At 39.6% G+C, this 23,174-nt stretch overlaps 1 protein-coding gene across 36 annotated transcripts in view; it reads left to right on the forward strand.

The window, feature by feature from the left end:
* Positions 1-23,174, forward strand: part of madd (MAP-kinase activating death domain) — an 81,676-nt gene that overhangs the window by 54,350 nt on the left and 4,152 nt on the right. For 23 of the 36 annotated variants that reach the window (XM_061761666.1, XM_061761746.1, XM_061761684.1 and 20 more), the window contains 8 exons: positions 56-161; positions 250-360; positions 432-539; positions 637-801; positions 914-986; positions 6,818-6,924; positions 12,513-12,582; positions 14,183-14,229. In XM_061761666.1, the coding sequence (XP_061617650.1) occupies positions 56-161; positions 250-360; positions 432-539; positions 637-801; positions 914-986; positions 6,818-6,924; positions 12,513-12,582; positions 14,183-14,229 (787 nt within the window). Of the gene's footprint in view, positions 1-55; positions 162-249; positions 361-431; positions 540-636; positions 802-913; positions 987-6,817; positions 6,998-9,176; positions 12,426-12,512; positions 12,583-14,182; positions 14,230-23,174 lie in introns of those variants that run through there. The other 13 variants (XM_061761811.1, XM_061761804.1, XM_061761799.1 and 10 more) reach the window with 3 other exon arrangements.

The following is a 23,174-nucleotide window of genomic DNA, read 5'->3' on the forward strand; positions in this document are numbered from 1 at the left end:
AAGTATGAACCTTCCACAGTATACCCAAAACATGTTCCTGTTCTGCTTTCAATAGATACTTGTCATTGGGAGAACATGATCGCAAGCGTCTGGAGGATGATGAGGACAAACTCCTAGCTACCCTGTTACACAACATGATTGCATACATGCTCATGCTGAAAGTAAGAAACTTTATTTGTATCAAAGCATATAATAGATGCATTGATACCTTGAGATAGTAAACATTATTTCCCGGAAATGCTTTTCTAGGTGAGCAAAAATGACATCAGGAAGAAAGTGAGGCGCTTGATGGGCAAGTCCCACATTGGCCTTACCTCCAGCCAAGAGATCAATGAGTTGCTGGACAAATTGACCCAAATGGTCAGTATTTTCTCTCTTTTGATGTGTCTGTTTAAAGTCTTGTGCGTCACTTATTTGTGCTGTACTTTTAGAATGGTCGTGAGTTGTCTATCAGGCCCTGTGGAAGCCGTCATATCAAGAAACAAACGTTTGTTGTACATGCTGGTACTGATACCACTGGGGACATTTTTTTCATGGAGGTTTGTATAGTCTTTAATATATGATTTAATATTACAAATTGATCTTTGGTGCTGTTAAGAGTTTTGTAATGTTATATTTTGCTCATTGATGTCTCAGGTATGTGATGACTGCATAGTCCTTCGCAGCAACATTGGCACAGTGTACGAGCGCTGGTGGTACGAGAAGCTCATTAACATGACTTACTGCCCCAAGACCAAGGTTTTATGTCTCTGGAGACGTAACGGCCAAGAGACACAACTCAATAAGTTCTATACCAAAAAGGTGTGAAGTCTATCTGTTTGTTTTTTCTCATCTTAAGGAGAGTAGTCCTTTTTTGTCTTTTAAAAAAAAAAAAATGTTTTTAATATAAAGTATGTCCTTCTCTGCTTTCTAGTGTCGTGAACTATACTACTGTGTAAAAGATAGTATGGAAAGAGCTGCAGCCAGACAACAAAGCTCCAAACCAGGTATATAAATGGTAACATACGTAAAATAACTTGGTTTTATTTGTGTGGGCTGGCCCCAGGTAGCTGAGATCAATATCAGATTTAACTCAAATACAGAAAAGAAAGCACTGTTTATCCTAGTTTGTGTAAAAGGCTCCCACTACCCATTCCAATAAATCAATCCCGTTTATACGCAATCTACTTCCGCATTCGGCAAAAAAGGTCAAAGCACCTACTTTCGGCTTAGGTGAATGGCAATGGGGACTGTGACAAAACAGCCGTAGGAACTTTTAATCTCTACAATGTCTTTTTTTTTTTTTTTAACACAAGATGTCACCACAGAGCCACCAAAGATGACAATATCTGATGTTTAGGCGTTGTTCATGATTACATGCATCATATGCTGTTTAAAAAAATAAAAAAAAATTGTATAAATGCATTTAACTTTAGTCTGAAGACGCCAGCCATAAAGAAAACTACATTTTCACAAACTATCGTTTGAACCCATGAAACCCAATGTTTTGCTAGGTATTGCGGCATACACAGGAAGCCTGCTAATCTGTTTTCTGGGTTTTGTCATGTGACGTTCTGCAAACAGCGGATTCAGATACGATTCAGCCCCGATCCAGGGAGTCCTCGGTTTACATTCCGTTCCTCCAGTGTTGACGTAACCCACATTTGCATGCAAGTTGGAATATGCCTAACCAATGCTAACAGTTAGGAATGTCCTGATCCAGCTTTTTTAGTTCCGATCCGGTACCGATATTGCAACCTTAAATTTTGTCCGATAGTGTTATCAGTCCAATCCAATAATAGCAATAATCATACGCACTTATTTTGTAGTATGGAATGTTAGAAAAGGCTTGATAAAGTGATATTACTCAAACAGAGAACAATAATCAGCAACAGTAGACATAAGAAAAACTGACCCATTTATTATTAACCAATTGGTTACGTAAAGTAACTTTAAAAATAAGAATGTACAACAATTGCATAAAATGGGGAAAAAAAATATACATATATAAATACAGATAAACCAGTAACAAATATATAAATTTAAATTGCAACATAACCACTGCATAACTGCATCTAAGTAGATTAAATTAAAAATAAATACGTAAACTATGAAAAATCATAATAAATAAAATACACCCATACCATAAATACACATTATACTTTCAAAGTACAATTCCAGTTTAATTCATTTTTTAAAATATTATGTAGTATATATATTGTGGCAACATCCTTTGCTTTCTCAATGTGCCTCAATACACTTATGCAGTGTGAAACATGCAATGAGATACACACTTGCAGTAACAAAGAAAGAAGTCACTATTCAATATTATTATAATTCATTTTTCACAGAATTTGAAGAATATATGCCAGAGAGTTTTATCTTTATACAGCGTTTGTGTACCAATATTCATAATTTTGAGAGATATGTGCAGCAATTTCTTTTTGTTAGCTCGTCAATGGTGTTTTTCATTTTGTGTGTTAGCTTTGAGCTAGGTCTTTTTAAAGTGCAATGTTTGGATGCTGAGGTTTTCATGAGTGGACCTATCCGAATGGTACGATTTGGCGATGAACGTTTCAGTCGGCTCAGTCTATTAAATAAGTGGCTCAAAGAAGTGTGTACTGCACTAACCGTGAGTTTCATTGACAATTTCTGTGTTTTTTGGGAGCGCAGACATCTTTACAAGGAAGACGGTTTCTGTCTAAATGGACAAGGGGTTAAGTTATTGGCTGCCAACATTTTTTACCTTGTACGTCATTCAGCGGCCCGAAAGGAAAACAGGGGCCTTGTTGACACGACTGAAGGACAAAAAGCGCAGGAGTCTGCAGTTGTTCCCAAACAATCGGAGGAACAAGAGAGAAGGCGACAGGAGGCACAGATTGAGTCACCAACGTCACCTGAGGAATGAGATAAGGCAGCACTTGGAATCTCCCACACCCCTCCCTGCCCCATTGGAGCATAGCCCAACGCAAAGCTCAGTCTCTATTAGCCTAAATGCCCCGTTAGGTGTGACGGACAGGATGAAGCCTATTGTCGATACTGGGATCCAGCGTACACCACACCAAGATCTTCCTCCCATCCCCCCTCACCTGAAACCACCGTCCACTAAGATGCCCAGGAGGAATCCTCTCTTCAAATCTGACTATCTGTGGGATCTTTTCCAGAATAAGTCTATGGAGACCCTATGGAGATCAGGCGTTTTTGATTCCTGTAATTACAAGGGGCAGAAAGTTTGTCAAAGAAATACGCCACAAAAGAGTAGAACTACAAACTTAGTGAGGATAACGTGAATCTTTTAAAAAATTTCTTCAGTTATCTCTGTGAGACTAGCTCTTTTCAATATCAGGTCACTGGGTAATAAATCAGTGTTGATTAAAGACATCCTTGCAAACTTTAATCTAGACTTTTTGCTACTAAATGAAACGTGGTTAACAAAGTAGCTGTAATACCATTTTAAATGAGGCAACACCAGCAAATTTTAATTTTATGAAGTGTTGAAAAGGGAAAAAAGGCGATGGTATTGCTGTTATTTTTAAGTCATTATTTCAGTGTAAAGAAAGTATACTGGGTGATTTTAGCTCTTTTGAATATCTGTTTTTTTAGTTAAAGGTGACCCAAAGGTTATTGTTTTAATAATTTATAGACCAAGATACGGTAGAAAATTTATGGAGGAGTTTCAGAACTGCTGTCAGTTATTTGTACCGACTACAACTATTTTGTCATAACGGGAGACTTTAACATGTTGACAATAACATGGAAAAAAATCTGAAGAACTCTCTGCTATACTAGAGACATTTGACCTCTCTCAACATATTAAGAGTCCAACCCACACTCAAGGTCACATCTTGGACCTGGTCATCTCTTAGGATGCATCTCAAAGAATGTTGAGATTCTATCAGTTGACATTAAGGATATGGCTATTTCTGACTATTTTTGTGTATTCTTTGAATTACAGATTCTCCCAAAAGTTCAGACAACTTCTATCTCTATTAATAAAAGGTACATAAATGAGAGTACAGCCACTAAGTTTATGGAGACCATAGCTGTATCACAAACTGTGACTGCTGAGACAGTTGATGAACTGTTGGATAATTTCACCTGGAAAATCTCAAATGTCATGCATGCTGTCGCTCCTATTATAACTAAGACAATCTTGAGGTGACCTAGAACACTGTGGAGGAGCACAATGATGGTAAAGACCTGTAGGAAAGCAGAACATACTGTAAGTGGAGAAAAACTAAACTCCAAATTGACTATGACCTCTCCAGACAAAGTCTTGGTAATTTTAACCAAGAGTTACTCAGGGCTAGACAGCAACACTTTTCTGAAATCATCAGTAAGAACTTCAACAATACTTGCACTCTGTTTGCTGTGCTTGACAACCCCCCCCCCCCCCCCCACCCCTCAAATCAGATAAATGCGATAAATTTGCTTATTTTAGTGAAAAATAATCAAAATTACACTACATCTGAAGCCAGTTAGGAATACAATCTATTACCATGTCAGAATTTGATACAGTTGACCAAAAAAACTAGAGAAAACGGTTCAGCAGCTGAAACCATCGAATAGTTTTGACTCAATACCATCTGACTTTTTCAAAGCTATTGCGAAGTCTGTGCAAGCTGATTTGCAGCAAATAATCAATTGCTCACTTGAATCAGGTGAGTTTCCTAAAGCTCTTAAAGTAGCTGCCACTAAGCCTCTTCTAAAAAATAGAACGCTGGACACTTCCATGTTAGCAAGCTATAGACCCATCTCAAATCTCCCTTTCGTAGCCAAGATTGTTGACAAAGTTGTTTTTAATCAACTCAGAAATTTCAACCAGGTTTCCGAACTCATCACAGTACAGAATCTGCTCTTATCAAAGTGCTAAATGATATAAGGTGGAATACTGACTCGGAAAATGTGTAAATTCTGGTCTTGTTGGATCTCAGTGTGGCTTTTGATACGGTAGATGATAATATACCGCTGAAAAGGTTGGAAAGTAGGACTAAATGGAACAGTTCTTAAATGGTTCAGGTCCTACCTTTAGGAAATTAGTTACGATGTAATCATTGGAAGTGTTTAATCTCTTCAAATGGTAATGACGTATGGGGTCCCTCAAGAGTCAGTTCTTGGACCTCTGCTGTTCAGCCTGTGTATGCTACCCTTGGTTCAAATTCTTCAGAACTTTAATTTTGTTTATCATAGCTATGTAGATGATACACAGTCATATCTAGCAGTGTCTCCAGATGACTATAGTTCAATTAAGGTGTTGTGTCACTGTCTAAAACAGATAAATAACTGGATGAGCCAAAATCTTCTTCAATTAAACCACTACAAAACTTGAGATAATTGTTTTTATCTATTAGTAAATACCTGGAGTCACTCTCTTTAAAAACCAAAGACCAAGTCCAAAACCTTGGTGTTCTGATAGATTCCGACCTGACTTTATAGTCATATCAAATCAATTACTAAAAGTGCCTTCTACCATCTGAACATATCCAGAGTGACGGCTGTGCATGTGCCAAGCAGACCAAGATAAGCTCATCCATGCTTTTATCTCAAGTAGACTTGACTATTGTAATGGTCTTCTGACTGGACTCCCCCAAAAGAGCATTAAACAGCTGCAACGCATTCAGAATGCTGCAGCTAGGGTTCTGACCAGAACAAAGAAGTCAAGAGCATATTACTCCAATTCTAAAATCTTTACACTGGCTCCCAGTCAGTTTTAGAATACATTTTCAAGTTCTGCTACTGGCCTATAAATCACTAAATGGTTTAGGTCCTGAGTAAATGAAAGAAATGCTAATGGAACATAAACGCAGTCGTGCTCTGAGATATACAGATTCAGGTCAAATAGTGGAGCACAGACTTCAAAGCAAATATGGTGAAGCAGCATTTAGCTATTAAGCTGCACACAAATGGATAAGTTGCCAACTGAAGTGATGTCAGCTCTTTTTAGAGCATTTCCACTTTTACATGATATTTCTTCCACTGTATGCTGTTTTAATTGTGCTTTTTCCCCCCAGTTTTAAATGTTGATCACCTTTGTTTTTAAATGCTTTTAATCATGTAAAGTACATTGAGTTACCTTGTGTATGAAATGTGCTATATAAATTTGCTTTGCTTGCTCGTGATTTTTGTGAACGAAAACGAAGAAACAAAGTCAGTGATGTATTTGAACATTCAATAGGGGTAATTCTTTATGTGAGTTTAGTTTTCCAGTGAACTTCAACTGGAGTGTCAATAAACGACTTCAAGCAAGCAAAATTCAGTCTTACTCCTTGCTACTATGTCAGCACCTTTGCAACCTGTTGTTGTGATCATGTGGGTTTTGCTGACTATCTGGGTGCTACTGGATAAAAGTGTTGGAGCGGAGCATGGAATGGACTGCTTGTAGATGATAAAAGCAGAGATTTTAGATCCAGTCCGATGCCCAATTCGTTTTTTTTTTTTTTGCTGACATCGGACTGGGGCACCCCTATTAAGTCATAATTACATTCAATATTTGTATAGAAAACCATAGAAAAAAATTCTGTAACCGAGCGTGCCCCCTTGTGCTGTGTGATGATGCGATCTTTTGTCGCTGCACATACTAGTTCAGCACATTTTTGTTAGTGATCTTCAAACGTATGTCAGCAACGTCGTAAACCGAGGGCTCCCCATGTTGACTGCAGAATTATACATCCAAAACGTTTATGTAATCCTGGTCAAATATGGACAAAAAAATCCTCAGATTCTGCTCGTGCTTTAACTGTGCCTATGTTTTATGGACAATATTAACAATCAGACAAATGTTAGCCTCTAATTTTTTCTTGTCCTAATTAGCACTAAACTTTAGAATTATTTTCCTTAGGTCCAGAGCTCGGTGGAGAGTTTCCTGTCCAAGATATGAAAAGTGGAGAGGGAGGATTGCTGCAGGTCACGTTGGAAGGAATCAACCTAAAGTTCATGCACAGTCAGGTAAGTAGCATGGACCACTGCAGAAAGAGCCTTCAAACCTCACTTCAGGGCATGAAAACAAAACTCACTCATGGTAATCGAGTTTTCATCCCATCTTACTCTATGCCTTTCTCCTCACTTCTCCACTTTGCATTTCCTTTCACATCGTGACTGTCTTCCTCTAGTGTTATCCACTTTAGCTTTTAGTCCAAAGGTAGAAAAGACTGGTCAAATGTTCGATTGGCCTTTTCTCATAGTTTCCTTAGAGGAAGAATTTGTCTTTTATGTTGATTTAGCTTTATTCTTTTTGAGTTAGTGTGTTTGCCTGCATGCTTGCATTTCCCAAACAATATAAAGTATAAACACATCCCTCCACGTTTCTTTTCACATTTGGGAGATGACATAAAACTTGTTCATTTACTGTGTGGGATGAAATTGAGTGTTGGTGTGTGTTTGTGTGTGTGGTGCATCAGTGGTAAGACTGATGACCTTGATCAAAGACTTTTCATTAATAATTGGCTATTCAGTAGCAAACTGGATATTTTAAGTTTGGACCCTCAAACATTGTCATGTCTTGTCTTCCCATCTGCACAGTTAGTGAGTTTGGACAGACTGGTGACAAATTACAGGAGGAGCCTTCCTAAAAGTGTCTTAGTTGGTGTTGGTGCACATTGCCATAGAATATACTGGCATGATGACCACCATTCTTCCAAAACATATCCTCCTAAAATATTTAGGGCCTGATTTACGAAAGGTTTGCACAAGGGAAAAAAAGACGCAAAGTTGATATCTCACGCAAATACGTGGAAAAGTGCTACTAACTGGGCGCACCTGTGATTGTGTCTGCCAAACCACATACTTCACTTTGCAAGTAGATGAATTCAGCACGCGCAATGTGATTTATCAAACTGAGACTATTCGCGATGGCTGATTTTGCATCTTGAAGTAGTGCATGTGAAAGGCAGGTGCAAATGGCGCATGCAAAATGAGAGGCGACGGGAGAACAGAGCTTTTCCACTTGTGTAAACATTTTTGAGAGGTCAGAAACCAAAATGGCCTAAGCTTCTGAATGATCAAAGGGCTGACTTAGAGCCAGTGACAAGGAGTCATGCCATATCACCTATGACGAAACTCTTCAACTCTGGATTTCCTTGCATCTGGGTCATTTCAGAGCACTGTGACAATTGTCTGGTGTTGGCCTATTACAGAGCAGTTTTCGGGCATGCTGTCCCAAGTTTTAAACACAGTGTTATGAAGGATGGGCACATGGAATTGCCACGCACTCAGGATGAGTTACATCAAACAAAACATGGCTTTATGCGGTTGCTGGCTTCCCCGAAATTATTGGAGTGATAGATTTCTTTTCTCTAACTCAGTCATACATTTGTTTGTCTTCCACTAAAACCTTCGATTCTGTGACTTCAAACTTCATTTTGTACTTGTGGTACTCTCTTAAATTATCCATGGTTAATGCAAACCATCAGCCCTACCTGAAGCGCGAAACCCTCTTTTAATATTGCGGTCTCCACAACTTTTACACCTGCAATCTGTTGGAGTGAGGGAATATGTAATTTAGCATTCGCTATTTGGGATTTTTATAAAAGATCACAATCTGAGTAAGTCACGCACAACATGCCCACCAACAGTAACCACAGTCTGTTAGCGTGAACATGCAATTTAGCATGAGCTATTTGGGTAAATCAGCCCTCCCCCCCCAAAAAAAAACAACAACGGATGAAACACATTTTCACAAAGATTCTCAAAAATCCATTACAATTAAACCATCCTACAACAACAAAAAAATATATTTGTACCTTGAACTCTTTAAGTCTCAGATCTTTAGCTCTTATTGTTTTTTCTCTAATTTGTCACTCGTCTGTTCTGTATGCTGGTTTATCAGAACATTCGGTTATGATCCCGATGAGCAGTTTAAAAGGGTAACGAATTAATAATAGAAGTTGAAGGTAATTAATATTCTCCTTTTAGGAATTAGATTTTTTTTTATCTTACACAAAATACTGAATGGGAAGTGGAAGCCTACCAAAAAAAAAAAACACGGATAAAAAACACTCATCTGATAATCATTTATATTTAACTATCAGCATATGTGATGACCGCATAAGTTTTTTTGGATGATGAGACCTAACGAGTGGGAGAATAATTTTCAATATGAGCAAATTCATTATTAAGGGTGCACTACATCAACAAATAGTGGAACCTCCAAAGTCAAATGTTCCCATCTGTCCATTCTCAACACCACTTATCCTGCTCAGGGTCGCGGTGCACTGGAGCCTATCCCAGCTGACTTCGGGCAAAAGCCGGACTACACCCTGAACTGGTCACCAGCGAGTTGCAGGGCACATACAGGCACAGACATTCACACCATCCTTGAGTGGGAATTGAACCCATGCTGCCCGCACCAGTCAGGCGAATCTCCCACTACTCCGTCAGTGGCTTAGAAGAAATGTTCCCATATGAATCAATTCAAATTGCTCCAGAATCAAACTGTTGCCAAAACTACAACCTTGACTAATTCCAATGTTTTAGTAACATTTTAACATTCTTCGTTAATATGCTCATTACCAGTTCATTTATAATAAAGGTTAAAAGAGTGAGGAGTATAATGGAACATTTATATATCAGTTATACTTCACAATATATTGTGTAACTTGTTTTGTTGTGATATGCTAGACTTCTGTTGTTTGGTTGTGCTTTCATTTTATACATTTGATCAGTGTTTACTGCTCTCACATCTGGATGAATTCTAACCAATTGGCGGTAGTTTTGTACCGTGTTCTTTTATTTATACACACACACACAGTATTGTAATGACGTAAATTGTACTCTGCCTTTTTGGCCAGATCACCATGAAAAAGCGACATTGATTTCAATGGGTTTCTATTTTCTGGTTGAATAAAGGGTTGGATTGATTGATCGATTAAATATACTTTTCCTATATGATGGCCGTAGTGGTATCCTGTATATCAGTAGGCTCTTTTAGTAGCTTTTTAGTATAACATTTACATGTGGTGTAGAAACAAATATGACACATTTTGAACTTGAAACATACCTTCAGTGTATTGTAGTAGGCCTCCATTTGAGATAAATTAAGTCTTCATGTTGTTTATGCAAACATGCAGTGTATGACCCTTATTTTCCACCCATTGACTACTTTATCCTCTTAATTCATTTGCATTTATCACTAAGCATCTATATAAGGCTACAGGGTAATCGTGGCTCACCGACGGCCCAACAGCTATAATGTGTGTTCCAGTTCGCGGTGTGAGTCAAAAAGTATTGGTCAGTGTGTGTGGGTTTTCTCTAAAATCATTTGTAGTGTGGAGTAGGTGGGCCTACTACACAAATACTACACAAGTTTAGCCTTTAGGATTGTTGGCCTGTCTGTTCAGGGGAGAGAAATCAGTCATAACACACCCCACACCACAATATCGCTCTGGAGTTTCTGGCCTGTGCTGTCTTTGATCGGAAGGGAGGAAAATTGCTTACATTTTTCCTATTTATTAAAAAAAAAAAAAAAAAAAAAAAAAAAAAAACTTTTGACGCACGTTTGTCCCCAAAAAGTTTGTACCCTAGATATTCTGTCTTATGCTGTCTTTGAGCAGAAGGTAGGGACATTGCTCAATTTTTTTCCCACAATTTAAAAATAGAATTTAAAAAAATACTTTTAACGCATGTTTGTCCCAAAAAAGTTTGTAAACTTTGACTTCGGAGGGTCCACTGGACCTGATCATATCAAAATAAGAATTTATCTACGTGTCCTTGTTCATATATCTTCACCATTCATTAACGTTAATGTTGTTGTTTTTAATTGTTCAAAAACTCATTCAGGAGTCAATCCTATCGTAACGAGCGTCTCTAAAAAAATTAAACACAAAATGATCAAGCACAGGTTTTTGTTCTGCAGTAAGTATAAGGGGCAGTCAAAGAGTAATGTGCCCAATTTAATTTTAACCTACTAATAATTGATTTTTTTTTCTTTTTCTGAAATGTTCACGTTTTTTTAGTTTAAATGCTTGTTTCAAGGTTTATTTAAGCCAGTCTTCTTCCTGTTCAGCCTTTTGCAAGTGACATTGTTGGATGCCCGTCAAAAGCAGAGAGCTGTATTGAATTTTTTGCTTTGGGAGGGAAACCTTCCATTTTATAACGGTTGACAAAATGTATATGGAATTAGGATTATGTCATCAATGATGACACGTGATTGTGATGTCATCAATGATGACACATGATTGTGATGTCATCAATGATGACACGTGATTGTGATGTCATCAGTGGCGACTCTACAATCTTCTCTGATCAGTGCCTTGACCCGAGTATTCTTCCCACGATTAACCCATGAAAATGGTCTGTCGCTTCGTTGCTTGTAAAAAGAGGTCACTCAAAGCAGGCGCTTGTTCTTTGCCTTTGATCCTGGACACCCACTTTTTGACTGTGATGCAGCCTATTGTAGCTTCCCCATACACATTTTGCAACGTTTTGAAAATGTTTTGTTGTGCTACTACCCCTTCCAAAGCAAGAAATTGAATCACAGACAGCGCTTAGCTTCTGACGGACTTCCAACAATCACCTCATTTGCAAAAAGGCTGACAGGAAGAGGACAACCTTTTTTTAAAATAAGATTTCAAACAAGTATTTAAACTACAACCTGAAAAAATGTCAATCCATAGCGAATAGTGAAATTGGGTTCATTACTTTTTGCCTGCCCCCTCATACAATGTCGGAGGGGACGTCTCTACAATGCTGCAGGAATCAAGCATCCCATCATTGACTGTTCTCGTGACTTTCTTGTGCTTGTGTGAGCGTGTGGTGCCAGCCCTTGTTGCTGGAGGAGGAGGCATGGAGGGCTCTGGGGGTTGGAAAACTAAGGTGAAGCCAGCTTTTTACCACCCTAGTCAAGTGGTTGGTCCGGTTTTTGTCTCTATAATGGTTAGGGTACCGTCTTGGCTAGATTCTCGACTAAGTTTGTACAAAGCTCCTGTGGACAGTGCCCCACCCAGAGTGCCATTGAGTGTTTGTACTCTTCTGTCCCATAATAATCCAAACCATTTCTCTCCCATGCTTTCTCCCCCTGCAAGGAGCGGAAGGTACACAACCTCTGCTGTGTTTGCTTCTTAGCAGTAACATCTTATGGGTTTCTTTTTGTTTTCTATTGTTTCCTTTTACTCTTGTAGCTGTGTGTCCTTTTCTCTTTTTGTCTGAAAATTCCATGTATGCATCTATGGGCCACATTGCTTCAAAATGAATACTTTTCTATTACCTTTTCAAACCGAAAATCACTTGCTCTCTGATGTGACTTCCAGTGCCATTGTGAAGTAGTTGTTAGCTTTGACCAGTCCCACTGCATTTAACTGTTGCCCATGTATCATGGAAACTTCTCATATTGTGCTCCCCCCCCCCCCCCCCCCCCCCTCCCTTCCGTTGCTGTTAAAGCTTGCATTCCTCATGTAGCTTTTTTTTTATTTACCTTTTAAAATTAATAAGGCAAGGTTTAACCTGGTTATTTTTATATAAAGTTTGAACTATCATCCAGTATTGTTGAGTTAATAATGGTCTGTCTTTGTGTTGTTTTTTGTTTTTTGTTTTTTTTTTAGGTTTTCATAGAGCTGAGTCACATAAAAAAGTGCAATACAGTGAAGGGAGTCTTTGTCCTGGAGGAATTTGGTAATTACACCATCTATTGATTGTAGGCCTGTACTTGGCGCGGCAGTAACTCAGCTTCATGGCAAGGATTATCATTATTATTTTTTTAATATTATAATAAGGATTCAGTAAATTGGACGTGAGCGTTCGACTGACCGACACACCACAAAATTAAACATTTGATGATGCACAACTAGACTGGGGAGCAAAATAAGATTTTATTCTGAAATAAAATCAGAAATAACAGTCATTTCATACTTGATAAATCCTAAATGTCTCATGGAACAGTTACTTATATTTAAAATGTATCTATTGCTTTTGTAATAGTATGAAGACTATAAAAATCTATTTGAGATTGTGGAAGGTGAATACTGTGGGTGGGAACAATTTACCCTTGATTAAAACTCCATCTGATGATTAAGTCTTTAAATGTGAAAGAGAAATCTTCAGTTCAGAAGGCAGTGAGCCAGCATGTATTAGTATTGAATTTAATTATTTGTAAAGACTCTTCCTTATTCTTAATGTATGATTTAGCTTAATGCCTACCCCTCATCCCAGACATAAATGAAAACTGTTCACTGAAAGCAAAGACAATGCATCCTAATTTTACTGGAGGGATTTATTTGTCTGAAGGTCAGTGGATGATGACGTAAACCACATGATGTGTTGCTGTTATTGGTATGGGTCCAGGTTTACTAAACAGACTAATGGAAAGAAGAGTGTAAGTCGGTTAACATAGTAGCGTGGTATTGAAAGCAGCAGGCAGGGAGGTAGGAAATAGTTTGCAAAGGTTAAAGTGAAGTGCCAGGCTGGGTTACTGTCGTGTCTCTGTGCTGATTTTGTAATGTTGCCCTCATCTTTGCCACTATGAAAACCTTCATTCTCCAGCAGGTAAAGTGTTGTCACCTTTTTATTCAGACAAATTATACACACAATATCTGTTTTCTCGACTCCTTCATTTTCCTGTCCTGTGCTACCCTCATCAGCTGCGGTTCATTTGGGAGATCACCCCAGACTCCATCTCTCATTGGTCATTTTTGCCACAGCAAGGGGAGATCTTCCTGAACTGTTTTTTTTTTTTTAGGGTGCTGGGAGAAAGAGGTTTAACATGTCCTTCTCTTCAGCCTCCTTTTCTCTGCTATCAGTTCAGTTACTAATGAAAAGTCACACTGGGGCCAAATATGTTCTGCACTGTGTAGTTGCTCCTTCGTCATATCCTTTCACGTTCATTTCATTGGAGTGGAGGGAAAGTTGTGTACTACTTGTAATGTTCTTTCTAATATTGAAACAGTTCTCTTGAAAAACACATTTTATTTGTTATTTTGTGGGCTATGTTTTGTCCCTTAACAGTCTAAAGTGGATCATTGATTTATTTTATTCCACATGAAGTTAATCTTTTATTTCAATATTCACAGACACATTGTTAAAAAACAGTGGTTGGCTTAAAACCTCCGAATTGAATTTGTGTCCATTTTTGACTGGTGGGGGACATTAGTGGCTCACAACCTATTTGAAGCCATGTTCAGATTTCACTTCTTCAACACCCAAACACTTTCAAAGATAAACTGACTCAAGTTCCTGCTGCCCTTGAATTTCTCTTCTGTCTCTTGCATCGGCATAGTTCCTGAAACTAAAGAAGTGGTGATCCACAAGTACAAGACCCCCATGGTGAGTCCTCACCAGTCTGCTCGTGCACCACTGTGCCTTTCACTCAATGTGTCACAGTATGAAAGTAGGCTTTTAAGATAAATTAGTTGAGCTGATAACATGCCAAGTCAATTTTCCAGTCTGACTTGCAATATACCGCCACAGTGGTTTAAAAAAGTTGGAATTACAGCCATTTATGGATAATGTCATTTGGAGATTTGACACATTTGTAAATAGAATACAGTGGTCCCTTGAGATATGAGTGACCAGACTTACAGATTTTTCAGTATTCTTCAAAAAAGGCCACTCTCAGCTGAAGGTTACTGTAAAACTAAACAAAATATTTTTGTATTTAAAATAACCGCATAGCCAAATTAAATATGTTTGAAGATGAATGCTGAAAACAATGCAGTGTAAAGACTGTCAACAACCAAGTACTGACTTAATGTGATATTACGTGAAACTCTTTTTCTCCATCTCAATCGTACAGATTTTTGGGGCGGGGCTAAAACGGAGACCAAAAACGCACTTGCCACTTCTTTATTGATAATAACTTGGCCCATTTCTACCACTACAGCATGTAGTCTGCCATCAAGCTATGACTACAACCCGGAAAAATGCTTTTTCCAAGAAGTGTTATTGTCTTAATTGTGCTACAGTGTCTGGTGTGGCCCCCACATGCGGCGCTTAGCAAGGCAGCGGCGAACCCAACTGCTCCTCCGCCCCACGCCATCCCGTTACCCTGAACTGGTTGCCAGCCAATCGCAGGGCCCATACAAACAAACAACCATTTGCACTCACAGTCATGCCTACGGGCAATTTAGAGTCTCCAATTAATGCATGTTTTTGGGATGTGGGAGGAAACCGGAGTGCCCAGAGAAAACCCATGCAGGCACGGGGAGAACATGCAAACTCCACACAGGCGGGGCCAGGGATTGAACCCGGGTCCTCAGAACTGTGAGGCTGACACTCTAACCAGTCGGGCCACCGTGCCGCCTAAATAATATACCGTTTCCTCCAAAGGTATTAGAATGGCAAGGTCAATTCCTTTGTTTTTGGTGTATACTGAAGACAATTGGGTTTCAGATCAAAAGATAAATATGAGACAAAAGTTCAGAATTTATTTCCTGGTATTTACAGTGGGTATGGAAAGTATTCAGACCCCCTTAAATTTTTCACTTTGTTATATTGCAGCCATTTGCTAAAATCATTTAAGTTAATTTTTTTCCTCATTAATGTACACACAGCACCCCATATTGACAGGGGAAAAAAGAAGAAAAAATTATTAAAGAAAAACTGAAATATCACACAGCCGTAAGTATTCAGACCCTTTGCTCAGTATTTAGTAGACGGACCCTTTTGAGCTAATACAGCCATGAGTCTTTTTGGGAATGATGGTTTTTCACACCTGGATTTGGGGATCATCTGCCATTCCTCCTTGCAGATCCTTTCCAGTTCTATCAGGTTGGATGGTGAACGTTGGTGGACAGCCATTTTCAGGTTTCTCCAGAGATGCTTACTTAGGTTTAAGTCAGGAGTCTGGCTGGGTCATTCAAGAACAGTCACGGAGCTGTTCTGAAGCCACTCCTTCGTTATTTTAGGTGTGCTTAGGTTCATTCTCTTGTTGGAAGGTGAACCTTCGGCTCAGTCTGAGGTCCTGAGCACTTTGGAGAAGGTTTTCGTCCAGGATATCCCTGTACTTGGCCACATTCATCTTTCCTGTCCCTGCAGCTGAAAAACACCCCCACAGCACGATGCTGCCAACACCATGCTTCACTGTATTGGACAGGTGATGAGCAGTGCCTGGTTTTCTCCACATGTACCGCTTAGATTTAAGGCCAAAAAGTTCTATCTTGGTCTCATCAGATGAGAGAATCTGAATCTGAATTTCTCACCATCTTGGAGTCCTTCAGGTGTTTTTTTAGCAAACGCCATGCGGGCTTTCATGTGTCTTGCACTGAGGAGAGGCTTACGGCGGGCCATTCTGCCATAAAGCCCCGACTGGTGGAGGGCTGCAATGATGGTTGACTTTCTAGTGCGTTCTCCCATCTCCCGAGTGTAACTCTGGAACTCAGCCACAGTGATCTTTGGGTTCTTTACCTCTTCACCAAGGCTCTTCTCCCCCGATTGCTCAGTTTGGCCGGACGGCCAGCTCTAGGGAGGGTTCTGGTCATCCCAAACGTCTTCCATTTAAGGATTATGGAGGCCACTGTGCTCTTAGGAACCTTAAGTGCAGCAGACATTTTTTTTTTTAACCTTGGCCAGATCTGTGCCTTGCCACAATTCTGTCTCTGAGCTCTTCCGGCAGTTCTTTTGATCTCATGATTCTCATTTGCTCTGACATGCACTGTGAGCTGTAAGGTCTTATATAGACAGGCTTTCCTCACAAAATCCAATTAGTATAATCAAACACAGCTGGACTCCAATGTAGGTGTACAACCGTCTCAAGGATGATCAGAAGAAATGGACAGCACCTGAGTTAAATGAGTGTCACACCAAAGGGTCTGAATACTTAAGGCTGTGTGATATTTCAGTTTTTGTTTTTTAATCTTCAAAAATTTCAATAATTCCGTTTTTTTCTGTCAATATGGGGTCCTGTGTGTTCATGAATGAGGGGGGAAAATTAACTTAAATGATTTTAGCAAATGGCTACAATATAACAGTGAAAAATGTAAGGGGGTCTGAATACTTTCCGTAGCCAATGTATATCTAGATGTTAAACAACTCTGAACAGAGCACCTTTTGTTTGAACCCACCCATTTTTCAAGTGAGCAAAAGTATTGGAACATGTGACTGATGGGTGTTTCTAGTTGCTTCGGTGTTGCGTTTTTGGCTTTGGGTTTTACCTATGAAAATTGCATTTGCTGTTAAGCAAACATGAAGACCAGTGAGCTGTCTATGGGAGAAAAGCAAACGATTTTGAAGCTGAGAGAAGAGGGAAAATCGATCAGAGCTATTGCACAAACATTGGGCATAGCCAATACAACAATTTGGAATGTCCTGAAAAAGATAGAAACTACTGGTGTACTGAGCAACAGACATCGAACCGGTCGGCCAAGGGTATCAACATCAGTTGATGACAGAAACGTGAGAGCTGTGAAGAAACACCCAAAGACAACAATCAGTGACATCACTGCCAACCTCCACAGCGCAGGGGTGCATATAGCACAATCCACTGTTCGAAGAACACTTTGAGAGAAAAAATATAGAGGCCATACCACAAGATGCAAACCACTCATCAGCAAAAAGAATCGGAAAGCCAGATTGGATTTTGCAAAGTACAGAGAAGAGCCACAAAAGTTTTGGAACAAAGTTTTATGGACTGATGAGACCAAGATTTGGAAAATTTACGTTCCATATATATCACATATTAGCTTTATATAACCTTTGAAAGTTTTATTGTACCATAGCTCTTAGCACAGTACTTCTCTGTGGTCTTGCAAATGTGCTCAGGACTGTTTTCTCTTCCTTTCTCATCCTCTGCATGCACCCATTCACATAAAGATACGTTTGAGTGCAGCTGGACGAATCTAATTGTGTGAGAATGTTGTGGGAATGAGAGGGGTGTATTTCTTTTTTTTCCTCTTCTCTGTCTCTCACCTCTGAAGAATGAAGGTGCGCTTCAGTAAGGGGTAATGACTCGTGACGACTTGTACCTTTTGCTCTCTTTGCAAGCTCATTTGTGAAGCATGGTGGAGGTAATGTCATGGATTGGGCTTGCGTGGCTGCTTCTGGAACGGCTCATTAGTCTTTATTTATGATGTAACTCATGATGGGAGCAGCAGAATGAATTCTGAAGTGTACAAAACCATTTTGTCTGGCAATTTACAGATAAATGTATCCAAACTAATTGGGAGAACCTTCTTCGTGCAACAAGACAATGACCCAAAACACGCTCCCAACACAACAAAGGACTTCATCAGGGGGATAAAGTGGAAGGTCTTAGACTGGCCAAGTCAATGACCAGAGCTCAACCCAATAGAGCATGCATTTCAGCCTCTTGAAAAGGAGACTGAAGGGAGAAACCCCCAGAAACAAGAACTGAAAGAGGCTCCTGTCAATGCCTGGAAAAGCATTTCAGCTGAAGAATGAATTCTGGTGAAGTATTTGGGTCACAGGCTTGATGCAGTTATTGCAAATAAGGGTTATGCCACCAAATATTAAGTTACTCACTTTAAGTTAATTTAATAATGTCTGTTCCAATACTTTTGCTCACTTTAAAAGTGGGTGGCTTCTAACAAAAGGTGCTCTGTCCTAAGTTGTTTAATACATCCAGATATAAATATCATGAAAGAGAAGCTGGAATTCTGAACTTTTGTCTCATATTCATCTTTTGATCTGTATACACACACACACAAATACACACACACACGCACACAGTGCCGTGAAAAAGTAATGGCCCCCTTCTCAAATGCTTCTTTTTGCATTGTTTTCCCACTTTGTTTAAGATCACCAAACAAATGTAAATATCAGACAAAAGAACTTGAAATGCTGTTTTTAAATAGTGGTTTAATTTTTTAAGGAAAAAAAAACTATTCAAAGTTACCTGGCCCTGTGTGGAAAAAGTAATGACCCCCCCTTGTTAAATCATGAATTGTGGCTAATCACAATCTTTGGTTAATTTTTACTGATCACACCCAAGCCTGATTCCCTCCAGACCTTTTCAATCAAGAAATCACTTAAACATAATCTGTACCGACAAAATCAAGTCGGACAAAATATCTAAAAAAAAAAGCTGTGACAAAATGACACGATCCAAAGAAATTCTAGAACAGTCGAAAAATAATTATCTGTCTGTAAAGGATTACAAAAAACATTTCTAAAGCTTTAGGATTCCAGCAAACCATAGGGAGAGCCATTATCCTCCCGTGGAGAAAACATGGAACAGTAGTGAACCTTCGTAGGTGTAGCCGGCCTACAAAGATTACCCCCAAGAGAACAGCAATGACTCATCAAGGAGGCCACAAAGGAACTCAGGACAACTTCTAAAGAACTGCAGGGCACCCTTTCCTCGGTTAAAGTCAGTGTCAAAACCTAGACCTTTGTGAGAATGTTATATGGACTAACAAGATGAAAGTTGAGCTTTTTGGAAGGTGTGTGTTTCGTTACGACTGGCGTGAATGTAGCACAGCATTTCAGAAAAAGAACATAGTACCAACAGTCAAGCATGATGGTGGGAGTGTGATGGATGTGAGTGATAGTGGTCTTGGACTGTTTTTCCCCTTGAGGACCTGGACAACTTGTGATTGATGAAACCATGAATTCTGGTCTTTATCAGAAAATCCTGAAGGAGAATGTTCAGCCAGTTCAGTTTGTGACCTCAAGCTGAAGCACAATTTGGGTTCTGCCGCATGATAACAATATAAAACACACCAACAATTCAACTTCTGAAAGGCTTAAAAAAAAGGTTTTGGAGTCACCTCATCAATGTCTAGACTTGAATCCGATTAAATGCTGTGGCATGACCTTAAAAAAGCTCTTGATTCTCGAAAACCCTCCATTTTTGCTGAATTCAAACAATTCTGCAAGTAAGAGTGGGGCAAAATATCTCCACAGAGATGTGAAAGACTCATTGCCAGTTAGAGGAAACGCTTGATTTCAGTTGTTGCTGACGACGGCCCAACCAGTTATTAGGTTTAGGGGTCGTTACTTTTTCACACAGGGCCAGGTAACTTTGAATATTTTTTTCTCCCCCTAATTAAATGAAACCGGGGTGGGGGGATCATCCTATATGGCCGATTGTCTGTTTCAAAGAAGCACTTTTGTTTTTTTTTTAGTCCACATGCACCCATATTACTGTACAATGTTATTTTTTTTTCGTGGTCTATGTACAGTACAAAGTTAATGTCAAATATATAAAAAAAAAAAAGCTTAAATTTTATCCAAACTTAACTGCGCTATTGTGCTTGGTCATGGTGACATTGTTGACGTACAGTACTCATCATAGGCAAGTCGCTTTCATGAGCGTTTCAAATTTGTTGCGAAAGGCCAACTGCTTGACCCCAAACAAAACAAAAAAAACGTACTAAAAATGGCATGTTCCAGACTCCAAAGACTTGCTTTGTATTCCTCAGAGTTAACACTGCAGCCGGGCCGCTCTCTCCTGCTCTATGCACAATAGGACAATAGATAGAACCATCAACACATGGCTGCCACGTCAGTGCCCCACATTTAACATGGCTGCCAAGTAGGCACGGGAGGCACTTCTTTTGGAATTGAATCCAGTCATGTTCTATATCTGTGACCCGGAAATTCATCAGTCCCATTCTCTGCCTGCATTGTGCCACAGCGCTAGTAAACAGCAGTGGCCAATTCTGGAACTGACAAACTTTCTCAACAGAAACTATTTTTGGACACATTGTTCAGTCCCGATGGATGTATCCAATATCCGTTATATCTGGGTCCGTTTTATTGAGGTTCCACTGTGTGGGTACCGGTGTGCGCACACACACAGCGGATGAAATAAGTATTTAACACGTCACCATTTTTCTCACTAAATATATTTCCAAAGTTTCTATTGAGATGAAATTTTCACCAGATGTTGGGAACAGCCCAAGCAATCCAAACATACAAAGAAATAAGATCAGAAATTAAGTTGTGTAAAAATGTGAAATGACAGGGAAAAAGTATTGAACACATGAAGGGAGGTGCAAAAAGGCAACAAGACAACACCTAAAATCTATCAGTAATCAAACAGCAATACAGCCCCTTGTCAGTGTAAATGAATATCAGCCGATTCAGTCCTGATTGATGGCCGACAAAAAGTTCTCATTGCCAAGGTGTGAGTCAAGACACATCTCATGATGGGTAAGAGCACGGAGCTGTCTCAAGACCATCCTAAACTCATTATTGCAAAATATAACGATGCCATTGGTTACAGGCGCATAGTTAAACTTCTTAACATTCCAGTGAGCACGATTGGGGCCATAATACGTAAGTGGAAAGCCAATCATACCACCATAAATTTGCCTCGATCAGGTGGTCCTCGCAAGATTTCTGACAAAGGAGTGCAAAGAATAATCAGAAGAGTTGTCCAAGAGCCAAGGACCACCAGTGGAGAGCTTCAAAAAGACCTGGAATTAGCAGATACTGTTGTCACAAGGAAAACCGTTAGTAATGCACGCGCAACCATGCAAGACCCCGTTGCTGGGGGGGGGGGGGAGCATGTCAAAGCTCGTTTAAAGTTTGCTGAACATTTGGACCAAGCCAGTTAAATAACAGAGAATATAGGCTGGTCTGATGAGAGCAAAATTGAACTCTTTGGATGCCATAATGCAAGTTTGGAGGAGAAATGGCACCGCACATCACCCTAAAAACACCATACCAACAGTGAAGTTCGGAGGTGGGAAGATGATGGTGTGGGGCTGCTTTTCAGCAAATGCTACTGGTAAACTTCACATTATTGAAAGGAAGGATGAATGGGCAAATGTACCGAGATATTCCTGACAAAAATCTGCTGCCATCTACGAGGATGATGAAAATGAAACGAGGGTGGACATTTCAGCAGGATAATGATCCAGAACGTACTGCCAAGGAAACTCTCAATTGGTGTCAAACAACAAGAATACAGCTGCTAGAATGGCCCAGCCAGTCACCTGGCTTGAATCCAATTGAAGTATTTACGGAAAGAACTGAAACTCAGTCCATAAAAGAAGCCCACAGAACCTTCAAGATTTGAAGACTGCTTATGTAGAGGAATGGGCCAAAATCACACCAGAGCAATGCATGGGCCTAGTTTCTCCATACAGGAGGCGTCTTGAACCTGTCATTGCAAACAAAGGCTTTTGTACAAAGTATTAAATAAATACAATTTAGCGTGTTCAATGCTTTTCCCATGTCATTTCACATTATTACACACAATTTTATTTCTTATTTGTTCTACTTTCTTTGTATGTATGGATTACTTGGGTTATTCCCAATATCTGTCAATAGCACCTTTGGAAGTACAGTGTTCCCTTGTTTATCACGGGGCTTACGTTCCAAAAATAACCCGCAATAGGTGAAATCCGTGAAGTAGGAAACTTTATTTTTTACAATTATTATACTATGTTTAAGGCTGTAAACTTCACATTAACATTTCCTCTCTTGTTTAAACGCGCTCAAAGTTTAAACCCTTTGTAACAAAAATAAGTACATTATCCATCCATCCATTTTCTGAGCCGCTTCTCCTCACTAGGGTCGCGGGCGTGCTGGAGCCTATCCCAGCTGTCATCGGGCAGGAGGCGGGGTACACCCTGAACTGGTTGCCAGCCAATCGCAGGGCATAAGTACATTATTATTATTATTATTATTGTTGTAGTACTTATTATTATTGTTAATATTATTGTGTAACAAAACAAAGCTCAAAACTTGTCGTAAGGCCCAAACATTTAAGAAATAAAAATATAAACATTTTCTGACAATTTTTAGAAATAACGAATTTAGTTTTAATGAGCAACGTATGAGGTTGGAAACATAAATTATTAATTGTGACTCGCGCGTATTTCACGCAGAATAGAATGCGGGTTTGTACGCTGTAAAAGGCAGCATGCAAAATTGCACTGTAAAAAAGTCTGCGAAGTCGTGAATCTGTGATAGTCTAACCGCGAAGTAGCGAGGGTTCACTGTATATTTAGTGAGAAAAATGTTAACGTCTTAAATACTTATTACAGCCGCTCTGTGTGTGTGTCTATATATATCCATCCATCCATCCATTTTCCTAGCCACTTCTCCTCACTAGGGTTGCGGGCGTGCTGGAGCCTATCCCAGCTGTCATCGGGCAGGAGGAGGGGTACACCCTGAACTGGTTGCCAGCCAATCGCAGGGCACATACAAACAAACAACCATTCACACATACGGGCAATTTAGAGTTTTCAATTAATGTGCATGTTTTTGGGATGTGGGAGGAAACCGGAGTGCCCGGAGAAAACCCACGCAGGCACGGGGAGAACATGCAAACTCCACACAGGCGGGGCCGGGGATTGAAC

Source organism: Phyllopteryx taeniolatus, chromosome 2 (genome assembly GCF_024500385.1).
Source record: "Phyllopteryx taeniolatus isolate TA_2022b chromosome 2, UOR_Ptae_1.2, whole genome shotgun sequence".
Lineage (NCBI taxonomy): Eukaryota > Metazoa > Chordata > Actinopteri > Syngnathiformes > Syngnathidae > Phyllopteryx > Phyllopteryx taeniolatus.